Here is a 26759-nt window from a genome sequence, read left to right as displayed (position 1 = left end):
CTGTCTGTCTGTCTGTCTGTCTGTCTGTCTGTTTGAAAAGGCTAATCTTTGGAACGGCTGAACCGATTTTGACGGGACTTTCACAGGCAAGTAGAGGATTGACCAGGGCGTAAAATAGGCTACTTTTTTAACCGACTTTCAAAAAGGGAGTTGTGTTTTTCTACCTATGTACACCGAAATCTCCGAGATTTCTGAACCGATTTGCGTCATTTCTTTTTTAATCGATAGAGGAACTTTGCGACATTGTTTCATAAAAAATTTGGAGTCCAACTCCTCAATCCTGATGCTGCAGGGGATCTGACCAATCCACGCGGGCGAAGCTGCGGGCATCAGCTAGTATAAAATAAACGAGGTAGGAACTTATTTATGCAGAAAAATCAACTGTGTAAACAAGCGATGCATATAAAACGCTACTGTACCTAGCAATGTTTATAACAATCAGTCCATCAGTTTCTAGTGGTGCCAATCAACCAATCAATTGTTACGCACAAATCGCGTTATGTAACAAATTATCTTTTGATAGTAAACGATGTAATTACACCTCAAGCCGCTCAAGGCAACTTTGCAATTTCCGAATCTGACCAATTCGCAGCGTGATAACTTGATAAGTTATCATTTCGCGTATTCCGCGGCCCACGGGCATGCGCCTTCAATGAAATTATTTCGTATTCCACTTCGCGGCAAAACGGACGGTTGTAGTTACAGTGTTTTAGTTTCGGTGTAACTCGCGATTGGCGCGGTCGCCGGGTACTCGCGCCCTCTCTATGACATTGGCTGAAACTCGCACGAATATCCAACCTAATGTGCTTTTTATAACAAATCTTTCAAAATTCATGAGACAAAATGTGTAAAACGCAGTGTTTGTTAGCCATCCTTCAGCTCTCGATCAACCTAGTTAACTGTTGGGGTGAGTATTGCGAAAATCAGCTGATTCGCGACTCTTTAACACGTGTGTTTTTACGTAGTTACGCAACGATATGCGTTCAAACTTCAGGGTTTTTATTATCGTGGAAAACTGAATGTTTATTGTATGTAAACGGTTTTCGGCAATGAAGTGTGGATGCACAAATTGTCAGATGTCAATAAGGCAGCAATTCGTTTGGCGCCACGACACCATTACGAGGGGGCCGCTAGTCACGTAGGCCACTTCGAGCGGCCCGCTGCAATCCGCCCGAGTTGAGAAGACGGAGAAATTTTAGCACGCGTAAAAATGCTACTGAGTGACTCAACGCAGCCGTATTATACCTACTCCTGAAGCGTGGAAAAATGAAAAGCTTTCCGCTGCCGCATTTCTGTTGGAAAACTTTGCACAAAAACAAGAAACTTACGTTTTACTGTTAAGTTCTAATACCTGAGTATTTATTCATCCAAGCCTATCTCTAAATTATCTTGAAATGAAAATTCCTCTAATAATTGAACTAGTTAAATATCTACTTAAATTAAAATAAAATAGGTAGGTAAGTACCCTACAAGAACCTAGAAGTTACTACAAAAAATTGTAGGATAGGTACCACCTACCTACAAAGTAATTATTTTTAGGGTTCCGTATCTCCAAACAAAAAAAAAGTAACCCTAGGATCTATCTGTTGTGTCTTTTAGACCTGTCAAGGGAATAAAAACCTGTATTTCCTGTTTCCCTAGAATTATGAAATTTGGCAGGCGGCAATATCTTATAGGTACTTAACACAATTAAAAGGAAAAATCTGAAAACCGTTTGTGATCAAAAAAAAAATTAAAGTGTTAAGATGATTTCTTGTATGATGGGTAACTACGGACTACGGATCACGGAAGCCTTCATATTGTGCGAGTTCCATTCGCTCTTGACCGATTTTTTTATAGTTACCTGTCACATACATTATTAGGAACTAGGGGAACTAGGTACATATTTTGCAACATGTTTGTAGGGTAAACATGATAACCTGCCTGTTTACATTGTAACTCAACGAATAATCTACTAGAATATAGCATTCCTCTAGAAAAGAGTTTATAGAGAAATAACTACTTAGGTATAGATAACTACTTAATTTAAAAACTATTTTATTAAGTACATCAAAATTAGCAATTAAAATTAATTAAGCACCTTCTGCTTACAATGAAATTGGCGGAGTCTTAAGAGGATCGTCTAGTAATTTTTCATAAGAAAAGCGATAACGTTTTTCTCCCCGTAAAATATGTAGTCCAATTTTCATAATTTTTAGAAATGTTGTAGACATGATAGAGAACTATACTTGTACATTTTGTAAACAAAACGTTGTCACCCGAAACAACGTCAAATGCCAACTGGACTAGGTATGAAAAAATTTTGGAATTTACAACTAGACTATCCTCTTAAAACGAGTAGATAGGTATGTTATCTTTTAGATATTAATTATCTTTATAAACCAAGGTTTTTTCGCTAACATTGAGTTCTGTTGGTAAATAAAATACATAACTGATACCTAAATTAAACAAATATTAGTTAAGAAAACATTTTCCAAAAAGCCAAAACAAAGTAAGCCTCCACTTGCATTACAACTAAGCTTTGAGTTGCAGAAATTGGCTTGCTGTCACTTGCACTTTTGCACTTGCAAGTTTGTCTACATAGTGCAAGTGACCTGCCTGAGGTGATGGTTTTATTGCAAGTGGATTCTCGGTGATGAGGTTAAATATACCTACTTGTTGGAAAATTCTACAGAAGTCCCATGCTTTATAACCGCGAGAAAATATTAGGTAGGTGTGTCATTCCCTCGGGAAAACGGAAATTCAACGTGGGATTTAAGTCACATGGCAACCGTTAGCAAAAATTCCATATAGCAATTTTCCAATTGATTTGATCAGGAATCTAAATTCAAATTCAAAATATTTTTATTCAGTTAGACTTTTACAAGTACTTGAATCGTCAAAAGCATCTACCACAGGTTCGGAATGCCTTTCCTACCGGGAAGAACCAGCAAGAAACTCGGCGGCATTTAACATGAGCTCCAGCAGGATTGTCGGCACGGATAGGTTGTCAAAAATCTACTTAATTAAAATAATAATTTAATATTGTACTCTTAAATTCACATTAGTCATTTTTTCCATAATTCAATAAAAATATTTAGATTTATCTGACTAAATGGGTTAATTGCACAATGCATTACTCGTCTAAAATCTCGAAGTTTCAAATGAATTCGTATATAGCCGGTGACAATAATCTGTTACCCAATTCTAACCTTTTATTGTCATTAATGTACGAGAACCGACTACATGATCGACTTTTAACTGGGGCATGGCCAATTAATTTATTATTGTTCAGTACTTCTTACTAGGTACAAAAAGAAGAAATATTACTCCTTCTTTTAAGTGAGTACTTAGTACTAGCACCCATGATACGGGGTATAAACCCTTTTTTAGGGTTCCGTACGTCCGAATGAGAAAACACAACCTTTATAGGGTCACTCGTTTGTCTAGTCCGTCTGTCACAGTCAATTTTTCCCGAAGCTACTTACTGGAACGTACAGAAGTTGAAAGATACATTAACAAATTTCTGAAACCAATATGCGGACGTAAATAAATAAACGTTTCGAATATGGGGGTCACTTTTTAGGGGCAAATTAGAAAATTTAAAAAATTTTACCTACCCCGTCCCGTCACATATCAATTGGAAAGGTATGTTGTCAGAGTCTCAAATACCCATAAAATGTTAAATTAAATAGTTCTAAAGTTATGTATTTAAGAAAATAGAAATAAAATGAAAATCGACCATTCCCACCCTTGTCTCTGAATATGTTGAACATATTAAAATTATTTTGAAAAAAAATACAGATTACAAGAAAACCTACAAGATGATTCTCTCAACATTGTGCACACAAAACAACTAAGTACAAACTAACATAATACTCATCGTACGGAACCCAGTCCACGCGAATGGGCTAATCGTAAAAAGAGCTAAAATATGTCGTGCTGAATTTATTTTCTATGAATGGAGTGCTATGTTAAATCTATTTAGCACGAATCATTTTAGGTCAGAGAAGGTATAAAAATTCTTAATAAAAAATTTGCGTGCTCCTTTAAACTATCCTTGATTGTTAATTAAATTATTTTTATTACTTAACTTACCGAAGTATTTCTTTTTGCAAATTGACCTTAAAAAACGGGTCAAGTGCGAGCCGGACTCACGCTCCAAGAGTTCCGTACTGCATGTAATTATTTTATTCCATTATCTCCAACTGCATTTTATTTAAGTTTGTGATCGCAAATTTTAATGCGATGTACTAACAAATTAATGGTTTTTTTGAATAACGAAGGGATAAGGGTTCCTTTTCTCCTTTTGAAGTACGGAACCCTAAAATTTCATTTGTATAGTACGTATAGATATTTTTGGGGAGATTTATTCTACAAAGTATAAAGATCGATTAAAATTTTGTACTCGTAAATAACATCGCGATAATGTGTTATTGGCTGCTTATCGATTTATCTTTAACGGAATGCTTATATGCGATTTTCGCAACGAAGTAGCTTAGATATCAAAATAATCCATATTTCCATACTAATATTGAAAGTGTGTCCGTCTGTTTGTTCCCTTATCCCGGCCAATCCGCTTAACCGATTTTGACGATTGGTAAAGGGATAGCTTGCATCCCGGAGACGGACGTCGGATATAAACTACTTTTTATCCCGGGAAATGAAAAAATCCTGGCGGATAAAGTCGCGGGTATCAACAGCAGCATTAAAAGAATTTATAGTATAACTAAAATAATATGTGTTAAAAGCTTTCTCGTGAAACTTTCTAAATGGTGACCAAAGTTGTGTTGAAATCGACTTAGAATAGAAGTTACCAGCTGATCTGCCCCAGCTTCGCTCGGAATTTCTGAAAATCCTTTTGTATTCAATTGGGGCATTGGGGTTATAACATTATGTAGAGAGAACCTAGGTACGGTCGGCCTCAGAATTCGAGTAGCAATCCCGCGAAACTATTGCATCAAAAACCTGTCGCACTTATGACCTTTTTCTATAAACACGCCACAGGCACCTCGCATGTGCATAACCGTGCCACGCGAATATTATCATTAAGGTGCTAAACGACTTACGGCCTTTGACTGTACATTTCTGTAGTAGGTACAGCTACCTACATTGATATACCAGTCAGTTCGTTAGATTCGGAGATCATCCCTTACATACAAACTAGTGACTATCACACCTCTTAAAATCTATCTCTACTCTCTAAAATCATCTACAAATCACTACTTTCACAAAACAAATTTTACTCTTCATGTATAGATACCTTAACGAAAACACAGACAAACGTGTCCAATCCATATATAATATGAAAGAAATAAAAATAAAAAAATTATTTTTGAAAGCTAAATCTATTTATCTAAATCTAAATATATATTTGATATGCAAGTCGGCTAACATCGTTATAGGTACCTATACCTATAATAAATTTTGATTACGGCTAACCAACGTTTTTTACTTAATTACTTGGTAGGTTCATTACTACTTAATTACTTCGGTAGCTGCTGTATAGTTTTTACAGTTTAACATATAATTAAAGTATCGCGCAACAAAAGCAGTATAACAACATTGCTTGGTAAAATATAGTTTTATTGTATCAGTAGGATTCAATTTCAAACATAATTAATTTAAAACTCTTTGAAAAATAAAGTAACTATAATGGGCCCTAATGAAATACATAAACCACATAAACCTATTGCCCACTCATAAGCTTTTTGTCTTGAAAGGGCTTTACCTGTACATTCTAAAACAGATTTCTGTTTATTTTTATGTATAATAGTTTTTGATTTATCGTGCAAAATATCGGAAAAATACCCGAGTACGGAACCCTCGGTGCGCGAGTCTGATTCGCACTTGCCAAATTTAATTTTAAAAGAGTCCTGAAATCTTGTGATTTTCCACATAGCGGAATATTCATGCGCAGCGTAATTAAGTTTTTACATCTATCGGCAATCCGAGTACTATTATGATCTACAAGTCTTTACGCATCCCGCCCAACGCGCCTAAGGAAGTTTTCACTTCAATATCTGCATAATATATCTGAAGTTACTTACTCTATTCATTATACTACGTCTGGTGCCATAAGTATTATAAAACCAATAGATAAATACTTAGTAACTAGACCAAGGTACCGAGATAAAAATAAAAATATCCCCTCATTTTCTTCCGCTAGGATTTAAATCTTCAAGTTCAACGACTTAGCGGTCACCTACACCTCTTGGTTTTGTTATTCACGTAACGAATGACCTACTTTATGCCTTCAATTCCTACAAAGTGCCCGGAAGGCAGAAATTCAATGAATAAAACAAATATTTTTGTTAAGCAACAAAATGAAATAGCAATAGGTTTTAAAAGCATCTGCGATTTGCGATTCGGTCGCTTTAAGGTGCCCACGCACTCGAACTGAACTGCAGCGGAACTGCGCGTTGCGGCAGCGCCCCGCACGATATTCTCTCCAGGCGTGACGCGCGGCAGTGACGTACGCGCGTCGCGGCACCTTTATAGTACGCGACAGGTTGAGATGGCATCCGGGGTGAGGACTTTTTTAACGTCCGTTAAAAATGCGTGCAAATATATGTATACCCAAGTATATGTTCTCACGTCACCGCTTTTTTTTTTACAAGTAAACAGATTTTTGGGAATTCATTTGTTCTCGTGTAAATGAGGCCTAAGGGCCCAAAATAAGAATTGGAAAGTCAACCTCTATCGGCTGTAAACTGTCACTCGAAAATTACGGTTCACAAAGAAAATGCTTTGCATAGCGATTTTTCTCTCCATTATTTAACGAAATCGTAGTAAGTTCCTAGTTACTACAAAATGCATTGAAAATATTAAAAAAAAAACCAACTAAAAGATTACAAAATGGCGAAAAGTCATTCCTATTCTTAATTTGAAAGTCTTAATTATACTACTGCAACTGATACTTGGTATATTGATGATTCGAATTATTGCCTATGTGCAATAATTCGAATACCTACCAGTACTCAGACAGTATACGAACAAGAAGCCTTTGAAATACGATGCTCGAAGTACATATTTGCTTACTTGGAGCCTTCAGTCACGTACGCCAAGATTCTATGGGTCATAGTGTAAGAGACGATAAGCAAAACAATACACACATTAAACCTGATATGGGTCAAACATTTTTATCGTAAAACACTTAACGATATAAGTAACTACTTACGAGATAATATTTGCATTGCTGTTATTTATAAGTCTAGGTCAGATAAACATTTAATGCATAAAATCACACTAATCACACTTCACACTATCACACTTATATTATAAAGGCGAAAGTTTGTGTGTATTTTTGTTACTACTTTACGCAAAAACTACTGGACGGATTTGGCTGAAATTTGGAATAAGATAGATAATATCCTGCATTAGCACATAGGCTACTATTATCCCGGAAAATCAAAGAGTTCCCACGCGATTTCGATAAACCTAAATCGACGCGGGCGAAGACGCGCGTTACATACAATTAAACCTGCGTGAGACGTCGGCCTTCCAGTCGGTAGGTTGGTGGTTCGATCTCGGGCACGCAGCTCTTACTTTACCTCTTTATAATATTGATAAACATAAAAAGAAACCAAAAGTAAACCACTTGTAAACCATAACACAAAAAAATATTAGTACAATTTGGCGGCCTTATCACCTTGAAGCGATCTCTGCCAGGCACCCACGTCAATATTGATAGTGTTATTTATTATTATTTTATATTTAGGATTATTGCAAGATAGGTTTAACAACAATCATGCTTGATGGATTGAATTTACGACAAACACCTGCCTTCTTACCTAAAAAAATTTGCTAGAACATTTAGAATGATAGTTTATCCATTGGCTCTTTGACTATAGCGTTGTTAAGATAATAGATGGGAATAGGGACGTTGATGCGTTATTAATGAGCCGAAAAATAGACATACTGATTGCGTGACGTAAAGACAGGAATATTTGAATATTTTTATATATTTATTTTTAACCCCCGACCCAAAAAGAGGGGTGTTATTAGTTTGACGTGTGTATCTGTGTATCTGCTTATCTGTCTGTGGCATCGTAGCTCCTAAACTAATGAACCGATTTTAATTTAGTTTTTTTTGTTTGAAAGGTGGCTTGATCGAGAGTGTTCTTAGCTATAATCCAAGAAAATCGGTTCAGCCGTTTGAAAGTTATCAGCTATTTTCTAGTTACTGTAACCTTCACTTGTCGGGGGTGTTATAAATTTTTAATTTACACTTGTTGAATTATTTCTAGCTATTATTTCCCCTTTCTTGTAGGGAAACATGTATTATGTAAAGTTTGATACCGTTACAATATTCGGCAAAATTAATAATAATAATATAATCAATCATAATATCTGTCCTCTTGATGAGTTAACTTAAGTACTTAGCAACGTTGTTTTTAGTTACAAATTGTACCTATGGCCTTTTTGGGGTTCCGTACTTCAAAAGGAAAAACGGAACCCTTATAGGATCACTTTGTCTGTCTGTCTGTCGTGTCTGTCAAGAAAACCTGTCAATTTATCAAAATTGGTTCATATTAATTGGCGGGGTAAGCGCGTAACAAACATACAAAAAAAAAACACAGTCGAATAGAGAACTTTCTCCTTTTTTTTTGAAGTCGGTTAAAAAGTGAGTTAGGTACGATGTTTTTCTATCCAAGTGTCAAATTATAGAAACTTGCTACCACTACTTCTTATCTAATTACTTGAACCGCGTTCCGGAACTATCCTTTTTTCCTTACTACTTAGGTACTTATAAATAAGTAATAATATTTATTATTATCGATTGGTTGCTGATAAAATACATTATAATCACACTAGATATAATCTACCAACAGTAAAATTAATCATTTCCGTCATTGTATCTCTGGGATTCCGTAGAACTATATCTCGGAATTATCCGACATTAATTTATCTATTTTTAATTAATTAACTAAGCCGTAAAAAAATTACGCCGATTGTTTGATTTTTTATTGTTTTATATTCTTAAAATGTTGCCCTCTAATCGGTATTTCCCGTTGTTACAAGTCAATTCCTACATTTTTGATACGCAAATACTTGAAATAGGTGCTTACTTATGTAACTTCCGCATTGCATTATTATGTAGGTACCTACTTAACTAGTAAATGATAAAATATGATGTTAACATTATATTAGGATTTTCTAACTACCTATAATTTATATCCGTATGATTTTGAATATACCTGGGTGACGGTACATCATAAGTTATAGTTATGTACCTAAAGTGCTCAAGTGCCTATGAGGTAAGTAGGTTATGTGGATCTATCTATTAGGTAAGTACCAGTAATTAGGTACTTGATAGGTAGATAGTAGATACTAGAGATTACTGATAAGTTTAACTTTTCAAGTTAAGGTAAGCGTCTCTGCATCGTATTTCTCACTGTGGAGAGTCGTGAGAGAGTCCATTACGTGATTAATGGAAAGGGCTTCTTTGGGGTACGTACATCTGGAAAAATTAGTGGAGATATCATTTTCCCCAAAGAATCAGTTGATAGTGAACTTACACCACTAGAGTCTCGGATTATTGATCTAATTAATTCTGACTAAAATGCTAAATTGGAACCAAACTAGCGGAATTTCAATTTTTTTTTTATGACGCTTGATCAGAATCACACCTGATGGAAAGTGATGATTCACTCTATTTCACGCCTATTCACTCTTGTTTTAAAGATACCCAGATTGTAATTGATAGGAAACACAGATCGCGGAAGAGTATTCCAAACCTAAGCCATGTGTATGAAGAATGATGATGCAAAGCATTTGGAAACGATGGAATGTCGACGACATAAGGATGGAAACTCCACGTCTTGCGGTTCGGCGGTAAAATGGTTAAGGGGAGACAAGATCGTAACACTGTGCACACTCTACAAACTGCTGTCTAATCTGTGATTGGCGATTGTGCACACACAAACTGAAGTTAGAAGAGCACCACCATCACATCTGTGTGGAAAATATGATGAAAATTTTCAAAATAAAAAATTTTCAAAAGAAAAATAAAACCGACTTCAAAAACCAAAAACACTAAAAAGTAGAAAATAATTTTTGTTTAGCTACACATACCTAGGTATGAAGTCGAGCGAGCATATTAAAACAAAATTAGAAATCCAAGAGTGAAGCTCGCCCGACTTCATACCTAGGTACATTACATGTGTAGCTAAACAAAAATTATTTTCTACTTTTTAGTGTTTTTGGTTTTTGAAGTCGGTTTTATTTTTCTTTTGAAAATTTTTTATTTCACAATTTTTAGTGGCCCCACTGTACTATAATATGCTATGCCCAGTTAAAACCCTACTGTTTACTAAGCTATTACAGTGATCGCGAGCAATTTGCTCTTATCCATTGAGGAGTTCTGTTCTCCATCTCCGAAGATATTCATCAGATCTTCACCAAATTTATATGGGACCACCGGCACAGTATACCCTTTCAAACAAAAAAAAAAAATTCCAAATCGGTCCAGGGGTCTGTAATCGGGGAACATACATAAAAAAAAAAAAAAGATCCCGACGAATTGAGAACCTCCTCCTTTTTTGGAAGTCGCTTAAAAATAGGAATTCTGTTACCTAGATTTCCTGTTAACCTTTATTAAAAGATTTACATGGCATCATGTGATTACTAAGTTAAGAACAACTTTATAAATATGATTTCCTTATAATTATTAGGTAAATATTATGCCTTGGTTATTTATAAATTTAATTCATAAATTATTTATTGCAGTGTGGATTGATTTGTTAATAAAATACAATAATTTATACTCACCCTTGAGTTAAATATTACATTCTTGAGCTCACACGACAGTGTTATTGATTGCTTGCTCTCTTTTATAAATATAAGTTCCTTTCAGGAAATAAATAACTTGCAGGTCATCGATATAGTCAATATAATTATAAAAGGTCCATGCATTGATCCCAATTAAATAATTACAATGCCCGAGAGAATAATCACTTAATTTATTAGGATCCTTCAGTTTTTCCCCTTATCACATTGTAATTGTTTACTTTTTTTGAACCAAGCTTTATTCTTAACTTAAATGCCTACTTTGGTACCTTATTCCTGTTGGATATGAGTACTGGGTAGGTACCTAACCACTAGGCATCATCATATAAAAATATGTAGACGTTTAAAATTAGTATAGTATTTCATCAATTGCCACCACGTCTGATTGCAGCCAATCGCTAGTCTATAAATTTTTGGGAACTCCAGAAAAACAACGGAAACTTTTGTTTATATACATTATTCTGTTTTCTGATCAGATTTCTTATTGTAAGTACTGCGATACGATAACTATGATACATTCTATACGATATTATGAACCTGACTTCGTTTGCAATTGCAATGTTCTCTTCGGAACTTTTTAAGAACTTTTCTAATAGAGAAGGTAAATCATTGGGAGAGTTCCTATTCCTTAGAATTTCATAAGAAAAGGAAATGTAATTACTTATATTGGGTAAGCGGCTTACACTTAAGTCTATTGTTAGCGTTCGACCCAGTTACTTAAACTAAGTTCAGCGTGTCATTAGGTTCAATCTACCATTTTTTATACAATTAGTCACTATAATAGCTTAGTCAGTTTAACAAATTAGCGTTCCGATAAGATGAATTTCTTGTAGAAGCCATGTGCGGCGCGACAGACACTCCTTGTATTTCGTTCCCTAGAGTTTTCATCCTAAATTTAACACATTTTAAAACTCCTAGGAAAAGTGCCACACACATTTCCTGCTGGTTTTAGGAATTATTTGCAATTCCTTGGCATTCTATATTATGTACAATGCCGGTTTACATACATTTCCGGTGACAGATACAGTTAACGCAAAAGATGACGCGCAGGTGAACGCGCATTCATGTTTTTTTTAACCCCCGACCCAAAAAGAGGGGTGTTATAAGTTTGACGTGTGTATCTGTGTGTCTGTGTATCTGTGTATCTGTCTGTGGCATCGTAGCGCTTAAACGAATGAACCGATTTTAATTTACTTTTTTTTGTTTGAAAGGTGGCTTGATCGAGAGTGTTCTTAGCTATAATCCAAAAAAATTGGTTCAGCCGTTTAAAAGTTATCAGCTATTTTCTAGTTTTCTTGTAGAAAAGAAGGTTAGATAACCCTTAGGTTCATAATATTCAAGTGTCAATTGACAAATGTCAAGCTGTCAAGATGGACGTTGCCTAGATATACATAATTATTTATTTGAAAATGATTTGTCGGGGGTGTTGAAAATTTTTAATTTACACTTGTTAATCTACGGTACCTACCAGGAATTTTGAATTATACTGCAAAGTCTAAAACCTTCTAGATAGTAATTGGTTTTTTCGGTTTAAGTAGTTTTTATCTGTGACCGATAGCTTGTCAATATGCGCATACGCATTATATTAGTTATGCTAATGTTGTGGAGGCGGGCGCTGACGTCACGTAAATCGTCGACACCCGCCGTAAAATTACGCAGGTCTTTGGTTCGGCTCCAGCTGTCAAAGGCTACTATACTAATCACGTGACTCTCATGTAAGCCAATCATCATCGTCATGATCAACCCATCGCCGACCCACTACTGAGAACTGAGGAATGAGAAAGGTTTAGGCCATAGTCGGCTATGCTGGCCAAGTGCGGATTGACAAACTTCACACACCTTTGAGAACTCGCCGGCATGCAAGTTTCCTCATGATGTTTAAGTGATATTTACTTAACTACGAAAAGTTGAGGTTCGTGCCAGGCATCGAACCTCCGATCTTCCATAGGAGACGGTCGTCATAGCCACTAGGCTTTCACGGTTATGTAAGCTAATAAGGCGTTGTATTTAAAGGTCACTTAGTAGTAATTTTGCGGTTAAACTGGGTTGATTTAAAAAGGTTTTCCACCGAATCTAGGAATCGATTTCTTCCATCCACATATTATAGATACCTACTATAGCTGGCGCAGTGGTTAGCGCTGTGGTCTTATTAGTGGGAGGTTCCGAGTTCGATTCCGGCAGGGGTTTGCAATTTTTTAATTTCTAAATTTCTGGTCTGGTCTTCGATCCTGGCTACCCACCGACAAAGTCGTGCCACCAAGCGGTTTAGCGTTCCGGTACGATGCCGTTTAGAAACCAAAAGAGTATGGGTTTAACGAAAACTGCCTTAACTCTTCCAGGTTAGCCCGTTTTCATCTTAGACAAGCAGCCAAGGCTAACTTGTATCTGAAATTTAAAAAAAACTGCACCTTGTCGCAAACGTCACCATTTGTCAGCAATCAGCATAGTACAGTATAATAATATATTTAAATCTCCTTGACAGCACCCGCAAACAGTTGCGTAATTTTAGTGCAAATAACTCACGAATGTTAACCAGTTAGTTTTTTTTTGTTTTTTCGTATGATGACGGTTAAAATTAACTTCTTTGTTAAACAAAATTATCGATTTTATCTGGAAATGCCGCACACCCAACTCAGGTATAATATTTTTTTGTATTAAGCAATTTTTTAAGGTATCACTATTCACTATAAATAAATAAATACATTGCACTTAAGCTGTTCGCATACTAGCGCTCACTGGGGCGGCAAAAGGCACTAAAGCCGCCAGAGTTACAAGAGAGGTAGGTGGCGCAGTCAGCATATTTTTCATAGCTGAAGCCTCCTCGACTTCCTCGTACCTCCTGACGTCTTCTGCATTTCTTTGGTAGGGATCAGTAGAATCTGGTACAGCAGATGCAACTGACTCGTGTTGCAGACGTTTTTCATTTTCTCAGTATGTGCTGAAAATACGATACGCACCTACCGTTTTTGCGCCGTTTGCGGCTCTAGCCGCTAGCAATAATCGTAATGTGCGATTAACTTTTGGAAGTTGGTTCTTTAATGCAAAAATAAACATACCTTCTTCATGCTAAAAATGCACTTGACCGTCAAGACCCATAAGTCAATTGCATCTTCGCAAATAAAAATGCGCTCTACTGAGAACTGTTTGAAAGGAGTATGTACATATTTTGGAAAATTGGCATAGTAAAAATAAATGGTTATTTTCAATTTTAAATGAAAAGAGGCTTTTGCGCTAATCATTTCGTCATGTGTGATAAACTTTTAGGACTGGTTCTTTAATTCAAAAATAAAAATATCTTTTTCGCGCTAAAAACCGCTTGACCGTCAAGACCCATACGTCAGTGGCATTCCCGCAAATAAAAGTGCGTTGTACTGAGAATTGTTTGTAAGGAATGCATTGAAATAGTAAAAATAAAAGGTTGTTTTCAATTTTAAATGAATAACGTCCGTCCGTCCGTCAGTTGATTTGTGATAGCGAATAAATTAAATATTTGACCTCTGTTAGAATGCGACCCGTAATGATAAACGATACGTCTCTGTTGCTAAACAAGAAGTTAACTCACTGATGACTGATGAATCTAAATGGCATACAGATTCCTCTGTAAAGTAAAAAACGGGCCAATTGCGAGGGTTTCGTACTCGGATATTTTTTCCGACAGATAGACAGACAGACAAACAGACAGACAACGAAGTGATCCTTTAGGGGTTCCATTTTTCCTTTTGAAGTACAGAACCCTAAAAAGATTAACAAAGTACGTGGTTTCTGATAGTTAATGATTGCATAAGCATGCTACTATAACAAACATTCCTTTGAGATAGTCACGAGACGACTGATATGATCTAGTGCCAAAACATAGATCGATGACTAAAATATCGCTACTTCTTAATGAAGTTACATAATGCTATATAACATGTCTATAGAAAATGATTAAAAATATAATTTTAGTAGATAATATAATTATTATTAATGTTTTCCTTCACCATGTATATATTGGTAACTCCAAAAAGTTAATGATGTAGTCTCGGAATCGATCCAAGATCTACGAAAAGTGTTAATCTCTATGCTGAGGTTGGTGAGAAAACCTGCATTCCTGAGAACGCTTCATAATGTTCTCAAAGTTGTGCGAAGTCTTCAAATCGGCGTTTGGCCTGTGTGACTATGGCTTGGTTTGTGTCCTTGTTATTCTCAAAGGAGAGCCATGCTCAGTAGTGGACCAGCGATGAGATGAATATACGAGTACATATTAATAGGTGTTGTCTCTATTGTTACAGATATCGCAATCACAACAGGGGACCAATTAGAATTTTATACAAACAATACAAAAACAAACAATGAGGGCATCAGATTCAGAGAGCTCACAGCGTTGGCATTCGACGCCGTCCACAACATGCTGTTGTTTGTTGACAAACAGAATGACAACGCCTCAATATTCAGCTATAGTTTACTCTCCAAGAAGTACCAGCCTTTAGTTGGGAAGAGATCGTCGGAAAATATTCAAGGGTTAACCATCGATCCAGTGACCGGGAAGATGTTCTGGACAGATAGTAACGAAAGGAGTATATATTGGATATCTTTGTGGCCGAGATCGAAGAACATCTATGGATATCTTTTGATTAAAATGGATGACGAGATCCCTAGGGATATTGCAGTTGATAGTTGCAGAGGGTACGTTTAATTTTATTCTATGTAAGCTCGCGCTTGACGACAATAATGCCTGGTAGAAAGTAATCATGAGGTTGGAGCCTGAAGGACTAAGTTTTCCTTGCAAGTTGCAGTTGTAAGCCTTAAGCGGGTTTGATTTCCGGTTGGATCAATTTGGGAGTTTATAAATTATCTCAGGTATGACATGGTAGGAGGCTTTGGTTGGTGCAAACTGCTACGTGTAAACCCGTACTACAAGGCGATATAGCTTTCCAGTAGGATGTACTGTAGGAACAGGGGTTGCTAGGGGTTAAAAAACTAATCTCCATTACACTTTATAAAAATGCGCGCTTTTATATTAGCTTTATTTTATTTTTAGAGTTCCGTAATTCAAAAGGAAAAACGGAACCCTTATAGGATCACTTTGTTGTCTGTCTGTCTGTCTGTCTGTCTGTCTGTCCATCCGTCCGTCCGTCCGTCCGTCCGTCCGTCCGTCCGTCGTGTATGTCAAGAAAAGAATTTTCATCATACTTTACAACCAGATGAGATTGCAAGCAAGTAACACTTTTGTCTTATTTATGATTTCCTTGCAGATACATTTACTGGACAAACACAAACATTTCGAAGCCAACGATTGAGAGAGCGCGGTTCGACGGTAGTGAAAGGACCATCATAGTTGACACTGATATTCACATGCCTGTTAGCATAGCTATCGATCAACGAACAAGACGACTTTACTGGGCCGACGATAAAGAAGGCATTCATTACTCCATTGAGTCATCTGACCTTGAAGGAAAAGATAGGCAGAAGATATTGATGGGAACGTACCACCAGCCAAATTCCTTGACCGTTTCAAAAGACAATATTTATTGGGTGGATTGGGGATTCAAATCAGTGTGGAAGCTACCCAAAAATGTATCCGGTGTTGAACCTGAGGAGTTTATCAAATTCAACAATGAAGTTCCTTTTGGTATAGCAGCGAATTACAAGATAGCAGATCAAACTGAGGGCGTGGATGAATGTAAAACTTTAGCGAACTTGACGCAAAACAACACTGCCATTAATGATTCAATACGCATTCCTAAAGATGTGGGACTGTTTTGTCTTCACGGAGTGAAAACTGGGCAATTGGAGTGCAAATGTTCCGCTGGATATATCGGCGATCGGTGTGAAATTTCAGTTTGCCAAAACTTCTGTTTGAATGGCGATTGCAATGCATCTAGCGACGGGCAACCGACTTGCAAGTAAATATTTTTTTTAAGATTAAGCACAAATTGCGAATGTATTTTTGGAACCCTTGGATTTTTATGATAAGATACAACTTATTCTTGGCATCTTCCGATAGTAGAAAGGTACTGTAGGTATGAAGAATGTCACGTTTAAATCGGAAAACGATGGCAGTAGCGATGAACGTCTTCGGAAAGATCCGAAAGCGTTTGAAGATTGAGACGTGGGGTAGCTAAAGCTGCTCCTATAAGACTGTATGAAGAAGGCTTCTGACACGTATAGGAGCTCTTGATAAGTTGCGTTCGGCCTCAGAACTCGAGTAGCAATTCCGCGAATCTATTGCATCACTTATAACCTTTTTCTATAAACACGCCACACACACCTAACGCATGTGCATAACCGTGCTACGCCAATATGGTCACTAAGGTGCTAAACGACTTACGGCTTTTGACTGTACATCGTATCGTCTGTCCAGTCAGAATTATCTAAAAAAAAAATACCGTTTAGTGGCCTATTATCATTAACCGTTTTAATGGCTAATAATTTTAAAAATATGTTAAAATCTAGCAATAATAGCTCACTCTCTACCGTTGTTTACAGATGCAGACTCGGTTTCTCCGGCACTAGATGCGAGGCCAGCGTTTGCTACGGCCACTGTTTGAACGATGGCGAGTGCTCGGTCAGTGAAGCGGGCGCGCCTGTTTGCAAGTGCGCTCACGATTTCGAGGGCGAGCGGTGCGAGACTCGCAAAGTTATACCCACAACTACAATGGCACCTGTCGTTGAACCTTGCAAGTATGTATTAAGATCAAGAGATATCTTTAACCGACTTCCAAAAAGGAGGTGGTACTCAATTTCGGCCGGTGTTTAACCCCCAACCCAAAAAGAGTTATAAGTTTGACGTGTGTATCTGTGTATCTGTCTGTGGAATCGTAGCTCCTAAACTAATGAACCGATTGTATTTAGTTGTTTTTTGTTTGAAAGGTGGCCTGATCGAGAGTGTTCTAAGCTATAATTCAAGAAAATCGGTTCAGCCGTTTGAAAGTTATCAGCTCTTTTCTAGTTACGTATTTTTTAATCTACACTTGTTTTAACTGTATGGACACCGATTTTTTCGGGGTTTCTGGAGGTAATGTTTTAGTAATCAATATAAGAAGTCTCCGTGGGGGTCCCATAAAAATTTCTGGATCCAACTCCTTAATCCTGGCGGCTGCAGCTTCGTGCGTTTCGAATATTTTTAGTGCAGATAAAAAAGTGAAATCTTTCAAATAAATTAAAATTAGACACAAACTTTTTTGTTCGCTTATTGCTAAGAATACCATGTTTATACATTTTTAGTTTTTTTTGGTGCTCGGTGTAAAATACCCTATTGTACTTTTTGGTAGCTAGAAATTAATGTGCGTTTACCCTTACAGTTGCACAGCAATCGCTTCAGAAAGCAAGAGTAATGAAGATTTTGTATCAGACGTGTGCAGTACGGGATGGGACCCCGTACGGGACCCCATTCTGATGGTGCTGGGGACTCTCACTGGACTACTGTGCCTAGTCTGTGCTTTACTTATTACGAAGATCTTACACTTGAAGAGAAGACCTAGGTGAGCTATCTATTGAGTTAGCTATCTTTTTTTTAATAAAAATAGCGAGCAAACGAGCAGAAGGGTCACCTGATTGATTACCGCCACCCATAAACCTTTGCAGCACCAAAGGAACCGCCCAATGCATTGCCGGCCTTTCAGGAATCCATTCATCCACCCTTCCCTTGAATAACTTATAACCCCATGCTGAAATCTAGTGGGAACACCGCCTTAGGGATTTAGTTCCACAGGTTGCATGTGCGTGGGAAAGACATCTGGTACTACGAGTGGTCGAAGTGCACCAGACAGCTAGGTGGTGGTGTGCGGTGCGGTTGTAGAAAAAAGAGGGTAGAATGAGGTCAAACTACTCCTTAGAACAGTCCCCATTGCGGGAGGATAGAATAGGCAACCCTACGCAAAGGGAGCTTCCTTCTCTGCAGTATCTAGACATCTTATAAAACTCAGCTATACTAAAAATATCTTGAGGAAAGTGCTAATAAAGTTATCTGTTGTTAGTGAAACAAGAAAGAATAAATAAGCAAGTGTTAATTAATACCTGGCTTTAACATGCTAATTACTTTATTTACATTTTCATCCGTGCAAGATAACTTAGGTGACACCTTGACTACATAGTGACACAAATAGATTATTTTATATTTTTTATGTCAATTATATTATAGAACATTATATGTATATGTAGATATAGTAGGTACCTAGTATCCCTAGTCCTAATAATGCCTAAGACATGTATACGGGGATCTTAGAGCTAGCCCGCACAGCGAAGAAAAATCGCGCGATTTTTTTTTTCGCAATTCTGTAACACTTGCAAATATATAGAGATGTATTGTCCCCAACACAGTGAACAATTAGCGTCGTCCTGGCAATCCCCTGGCCGACTCCCTTAAAGTTTAAAAAATAGCTGGGTGTCTGGAAGGGGTTTGCAGCATACTGTCTGGCAATGCATGACGTGATTTCTAACACTATTTTGTAGAAAATATAAAAATATACGACTTTATACTTTGACGTAAGATTTTTAGGCCTTTTTAACTCTCAAAGCTACCAAGATCCAAACTTCATAGTCGCTAATCGTTCCTTCCTGTGTTGGGTACCAGTACGCAGATAAACTTTCAGCTTTTATGAAATAACGAAGGTCTGGCACGCGCTGACTAGCTCATAAGAGTGGTTGCGTTAGAACATTATTCTAATTGTAAGATTTCAGTTTACTGCGGCTCCTGAAATTAATGTGAAATGTTTGTTCACAGGATAAAGAGGAGGATAATAGTCAACAAGAATGTGACCCCCCTCACCGCGCGACCCGACCAGTGCGAAATCACAATTGAGAACTGCTGCAACATGAACATATGCGAAACTGTAAGTATTAGTTACATCTATCATGTAATCAAAGTCGCTCAGCGGGCTATGGGAGCAGACTGTTACGTTTCCTATACAAGTTAGCCCTTGACTGCGTTTCTTGGTGGTAAGTGAAGATGTAGTCTAAGATGGAAGCGGGCTAACTTGGAAGAGGTATCGCAGAGAAATGAAATGGGTATGGAGACCATACCTCTTTGATTTCTACACGGTATCGTACCGGAACGCTAAAACGTTTTTTTTTTAATTAGCGAGCAAACTAGCAAGCAGGTCACCTGATGTTAAGTGATTACCGCCGCCCATGTACATTTGCATCACCAGAGGAACCGCCAATACGTTTGCAGCCTTTCAGGAATTTGTTTGTTGTTGGCTTGTCGCTAAATGCTAAATCGTCTGAGGTCTGAGGGGCAAAATTCGTAACGAGGAAATCCGTAGGAGAACCAAAGTGACCGACATCGATATAGCTCAACGAATTGCAAGCTGAAGTGGCAGTAGCCTGGCTGTCTGTCGCAGAACCGATAGCCGCTGGGGCAGACGTGTTCTGGATTGAGATTCTCTACTTCTAATTTCTAAAGTGTAAGTCAGATGGAAATTGATCCGAAGCATAACGTCTACGCTCCGCTCCGCTCGTCTCCGCTTCAGCCACCACAAACTTAATCTGATCTAGATATACAATTTCCTACCCACTTCGTCCGGTATAGCTATATTCATTATATCTGTAATCTGTTGATAAGTAACTAATCTGTCAAAAATTTAAATTTCTCTTTCTGTAAGTTTTTTGACAAATAACAATATCTTTGCTAAATAACTTATCTACAGAATATAACAGATATTTAATTATAGATTGAATAATGAAGAAACCCAACGTCAGTTAATTCATTTCTAGTTTTAGTCATAACTAGGTACCTACACTTTCTTTTCCCTGTAATTTAATTAATTATTCATTAACAGATAGTATCAATATCATCCGTAGAAAAAACTATTATAGGCGCAATAAAGAATAATCATTAATTTATTAAACAGCGTGAACAAATTAATTAGGTATGCAAAAAATGTGACAATAGCTAGAAATATTTAAGCGATTTAGATCAACGGGTCAAGTGCAATGATTGTTTGTCTGAGATTTCATTGACGATTTATAATCAGTCTAGATTTCTATCTATTATTTTTTTAAGAATTCGAAACTTGTGTCTATCGACGTCTTTTTTGTGAAAGGATAATCTTCCACTCTTTTAAATTGATTAAGATTAATTATTGACCCCCAAAAGAATTTTTTGTTTTTTCCGAGATAAAAAGTAGTTTAATTATACCCATGCAAAGCGTTTTGCTTTTTTGATGGTGTTCTAAGTTATATTTGAATACCGAAATAGCAAAGTCGGTTAGGATGTGATCTTCGTTGTTTGGTCTCGTAAATGTACCTTACCTACCTTAATGTCTGAAAGTAATATTATGGAATGTATCCGACCATACTTATTCTATTCTTAATACTTCTTCATCTACTTATTCTAAAACTGATAAATTAGAATTATATAGAAGGCTACCTTTTCTGAGATGATTGGAGCGTAATGGTGTATACTGTAAAGGTATATTACGTAGATAGGCAGTAAGTAGGTCTACCTACAAATATTTTCACTTTCGTATTATTAAGATGTCAATGTGTTGATTTATTAATTTATCGATAGGAAAACCTTGCGAGTGAGATGGCACGTACCTATCTAATCGTAATAATTCTAATTGGCAATGTTTTATGAAAATAGATACGGTATAATCCATTTTTATTATATAAACGCGAAAGTGTATAATACCTATGTCTCTCTATCTATCTGCTAACTTTTCACGGCCCATCTGTTTAACCGTTTTTGACCAATGGTAGTTAAGATTTAGCTTGCATCCCAAAGAAGGAGACAAGCTAAATTTTGACCAGAAAAATTGAAGATACCCCACGGAATAAAAAAGAAAACTAAATCCACGCGGACGAAGTTGCGTGCATCACCTAGTTATCCTATATTAATATAAATCTAGGACTTCGTCTGCGAAGGCGTTTGCTGGCGCGCGTGCTGTGCTTGTTTGGAGTGTTTTTTTTTGTTAAGAGTGGCTGGTTTTTGTGTTAGTTGGTGTTTTTTGGTGGTGGAACTGACTGGGAAGCGCTCTAAAGGGGCGCCGCGCGTATTCGGCGGGCGCCGGCGCAGACGGGGTCCATACTTGTATAAATTCAATAACTTGAAAATATGAGAGTAAAGCCAGATTTAAAGAAAAAAAAAATATAAATCTAGTATTATAATAATTAATTATAGCGTTATCTCTAGGGAAAATAATTTCATCAAAATCATCATTATCTAAAGGGAAAATAATTAAAACGAAACATCATCCAGCCTGCAACGCAAATGCATACGATAACATGTTCAAGGACTTGGATACTTCGTGATTGCAATGACACTGATCATCTGGGGTCACTACCTACCGGACTTTCAAAACAAATCGCGATTTAATTATAGATCTGCGTATGATCTACATATTATAAGGGCTTGAACAGACGCAAAGCGTGACAGGAACTGCATAGCAATCATTTTATTTTAGACTGGCGATCCGCCCCGGCCTTGCGCGGGATCCTCTTCTTTTCTTTCTTCCCTCTGGGCTAAACGTTTCCGTCTGTTGTGTGTGCATTGCCCCTCCCCGCTGAAGTAGGTATTCACTCCAGCCATCCAAGCTCGCTCCAGAAGCGGAGTAGACCGCCCAAGTTGCCGAGGGCGCACGGGTAGCTTATTACAATTTCCACAGGGATCTCTAATTTTTTGAAAATAAAATAGAGCCTATGTCACTTAGGAATAATGTAGCTTTCCACTCGTGAAGAATTTTCAAAATCGGTTCAATAGTTCCAGAGAAACTTTACCTCTTTATAATATTAGTGTAGAAAATAGGTAAATGTTATCGTCAAGCGCAAGCCTATCTTGTAATAAAAAAAAAAATCACGCGTGAATTTGATAAGTAGGAAGGTACATACCTACCAGAGGTGATTGCGATGGTCACGCTGTTATGTCACGCATTATGAGCTTAATTAACAGGGCTCTCTCCGTCACTCGTTTCATACAATCGTAGTTCCAATTTCATTTGAATATTAAGCAACCAAAGTCCATGAAATTTTGCAGACATATTCTACAAACTAATATCTGTGTCTGTGGTGTTTTAGATTTTTCTAAAAATATGTAGTTTTAAAATTACAGGGGCTCAAAGATTTGTATGAAAATTTTTAAGACCGCGTAACTTTGAAACCGAATATTTTAACAGAAATCTGGAAAACCATAGACACAGATATAAGTTTCTAGAATATGTCTACAAAATTTCATGGACTTTGGTTGCTTAATATTCAAATGAAATTGGAACTACGATTGTATGAAACGAGTGACGGAGAGAGCCCTCTTAAAGGGTCAAAGATACCGGTAGGTAAACCGTAAATAAACCGTACGTGGGTTCACCTGGAGGTCAACAAATGTGTAAATTGTTTTTTTTATAACCTTAAAAAAACTTAACAATAACTTGTACAAGTTATTGTTAAGTTTTTTTAAGGTTATAAAAAAGGTTTTTTAAAGGTCTATTCTTGATAGACGCACTAGAGTCTAGACCCGTTTCCGTGTGCGTTGAGTGTCTCTAAGCCTTTATTATCGCTTGATCACTTATAGACACAAGACCCATGGCATGCTTAAGACCATGTAAGCTAAGCTACTCACATTATCTCATAATGATGTGTATTATATGAATGTTTCTATTTGTTAGTATAGTAGGTGAGAGTTTGCTTTCACTACAGTATGTAGATACACAAGTAGGTGGGTATACCACTAAGTACGTCTAGTCTAGAAGCTAATCTATGTCAGATTGACGAAATTAGGGTAAAGCAGTTCAAACCGCAGGCCACGGTTACTTTTTTATACGCAGGTAGAGGAGGTAGGCCTCAATTATTTATATCACGCGACACGTTACTTTGTAAAGAAATCGTGAAGCGACTTTTGGCACCGCAACTGCTTTCCATCCAAAGCTTTGTGCACCGACCTCTCGAGTCTTGTATCGTCATCTTCACTCGCCGTCTTAGTCCATACTTTGTTCCATAAAAAATTTGGATTCCATCTCTTCAATCCTGATGCTGCAGGGGATCTGACCGATCCACGCGGGCGAAGCTGCGGGCATCATCTAGTCACACTATCACACTAATCACACTAATATTATTATTATGATAAAGGCGAAAGTTTGTATGTGTGTGTGTGTGTGTGTGTGTGTGTGTGTGTGTGTGTGTGTGTGTGTGTGTGTGTGTGTGTGTGTGTGTGTGTTACTCTTTCACGCAATAACTACTGAATGGATGTGGCTGAAATTTGAAATGGAGATAGATAATATCCTGGATTAGCACATAAGCTACTTTTTATTCCGGAAAATCATAGAGTTCCTACGGTATTTTAAAAAACCGAAATCCACGCGGGCGAAGTCGCGGGCATCTGCTAGTTCTGAATAAAAATGTTTTGTGGAGCGCAACTCGTTTATACTTACAAGTTACACATAACTTGATGTCCAGTGTCACACTAATTTTGACGATTTTATATGTATAAAACACGATTATTGTTTGGAATAGCCTAGTAGAAATAGCTCTTCTATAGGTACTAATTTAGTTTAAACGCCTGTTTAGGTATCTTGTAAAAGTAAATGGGAATTATGTATTACTCTTGTTCAATGCTGTAATTTTATTATTTTACAGCCTTCATGGTAAATTAAGGACATACTATGTTTTTAACTCTTTTATTTAATTAAGTAATTATTTCACACATTACTTAATTTTAATTACAATACAATAACCATTGCCATACATGTTGTAGATTAAGCGGCCTGCATGCTGCTGCCTGACCTCTTATTTTTTTAATAAATCATAATTACTAGGTAAATTATACAATTTTAGTAAAATTAAGTAGGTCATATTAATTTTAAAAATCCTAGCATTCGACATTGTAAGGGGTTAAACAACTTCCGAATTACGACGCAATGCCAGAGGCCATCGACTTGTGCCAATAAAATACTTACCTATGCCAACTGATTTCAACATCAATAGGTCCTACTCTACTTTTATATCGACTTCTCTAAGTTTATCGTTCGTTGCATATTAGGACAATTCTACTATTTGTGACCTCTACAAATATAAATAGGTAGATATATAAAAAATAAGGCTTTGGACGACGCTTATTTAATTTTTTTTTTTGTTACAGCCATGTTTCGAACCTAGAAACGCAATAAGACCAACACTAGGCGACGCAAAGCCTGGCAAAGAGGAGAAGAGGAACCTGATCGCCAACATGGAGAGTCAAGACGACCTGTACTAGCATCGCGCCATATCATAGCGTACTTCGGTACTTAGTGATGAGTCCAAAGTTTTACTATTGTGATATTCGATATAGGCATATCAACGACCTATTTGTACTACAAAATAGACTGGGTAGTCCAAACAAAAATTTTTGCTGGATGCCACTCGCTTTAAGTTTGGAAGACATCGGCCTCTTATTCGGAGGATCGGGAGTTCGATTCTGAGCACGCACCTCTAACTTTTCGGGTGCGTTTTAAGTACACAATTAAATTCTTTTTTTTTTATCAAGAAAACATGATGAAACCTGCATGCCTGAAAGTTCTACATAATGTTTTCAAAGGTGTGTGAAGTCTGTCAATCTTCACTTGGCCAGCGTGATGGACTATGGATAAGACCATTCTCGTTCTGCTCTGTAGTGGGCCAGCGATGGGTTGATGATGATGAAGATGATCAACTAACTTTTGCTTATAACTTGATAGCCAGTGACATACTAATTTTAAAACCTTCATACACTATTCTTGTTTGGAATGACCCATCTAGTACATTAGGTCGTTGAGGCATACGGATTAGGAACGTTATAGTAACGTTGCGTGCAAGTTGAAAACGACATGGGGTTCGCTATTTAAGATATTTTTTTATATCGGCTAAACAGCTTGAAAGCTGTATTGATAGACTGGTGGTTGTTTGGAGCCGGAAATTTTGTTTTTAAAGAAAAATGTGAAATTCATCACTGTTTACTTTCACTGGGTTAGTGCAAAATTCTCAGTACTCAGATGCGGTATGATATGGAGTAGGTACTGCGGCCATCTTTAAGATGATTCTGCCAAGTACCAACTCAATGCATTAGACTCTATGATCGCCGCTATAGTAAAATTGTTAACCTTTTGCTTACATCTACTTTTAATAGCGTCTATAACGTCGTACGTTATAATAGGTTACTACTGTTACAGTTTTTATGAGATCCGGCTCTTAACTTCCCTATATCTAAAAGCCTGTTGGTTTTTATAAGGCAGCTAAAAATCCAAGAGAATATTTAGGTACTTAGTATATATTATATTATTAAGGTAATGTTTGTGGGTTGTACAAAGGTTTGTAGATTTACAGTGATGGTTTATTTTATTTATTTAAAGTACCTAACCAATACGGCATACGTTCTGGCATATACCTGTTATATATATTTATGTTAATACGACATAGTACTAAATCTATGCCTTAATAAACGGTGACTTATATACCTAATAGATTACTTATCATAAAATTTCCTATTATTTTGTTAAATACCAGATAAAATCATAAGAAAAATAACAGAAAATAAAATAGGTAGGTACCAACTACTTACAGATAATATTAGTATAAGGTTTTTTTTTATTTGAAAGAGGGGTCATTTGATCACACAGTGCCTTTTCACGTTTGGTTCATGCGGATAATTTTTTTTTTTGATATAAAATACTGTTTGTATAGCTTTAAAATTCTTAATTTACATACATATCCAAATTTATTATTCAGTCTTCGATTTTGTGCCAAATTTTATATTTATGATGATCGGTTGCAAAATGTTTGTTTTGACTGTGGTTGTAGCAAATTGTAACTAACTACCTACTTAAGTGCGTACTTAAATATAATATCTAAAAGCATTTACTGTACAGGATTCTTTAAAAACACCAGCATGGTTGAATTTATATGATAAAATTAACACCCTAAGATCTACATTTGGATAAGAAACTTACGTACATAACAATGTACGGTTTTCATTAATTTTGTTGCATAACACGTATGACATTGTTTAACATTGTTATATAACGTGTTATATTATCTGAATGCACCGAAACTGGCAAAAATGGAAA

The 26759-nt window shown here is 36.7% G+C and overlaps 1 protein-coding gene across 1 annotated transcript; it reads left to right on the top strand.

Annotated features, from left to right (window-relative positions):
* Positions 1-460: 460 nt before the first annotated feature.
* On the top strand, positions 461-26759 carry LOC123868042 (protein cueball). The gene is made up of 7 exons (XM_045910385.1): positions 461-907; positions 15042-15435; positions 16005-16655; positions 17239-17433; positions 18054-18233; positions 19475-19583; positions 24821-26759. Exons 1-7 carry the CDS (start codon positions 844-846, stop codon positions 24932-24934), a joined length of 1707 nt encoding a protein of 568 aa, XP_045766341.1. The 5' UTR covers positions 461-843; the 3' UTR covers positions 24935-26759.

The sequence above is a fragment of the Maniola jurtina genome, chromosome 9 (assembly GCF_905333055.1).
Source record: "Maniola jurtina chromosome 9, ilManJurt1.1, whole genome shotgun sequence".
In the NCBI taxonomy this organism is placed as follows: Eukaryota; Metazoa; Arthropoda; class Insecta; order Lepidoptera; family Nymphalidae; genus Maniola; species Maniola jurtina.
Note: the sequence above shows the minus strand (reverse complement) of the source record. Positions and strands in the feature narration are given on the sequence as shown.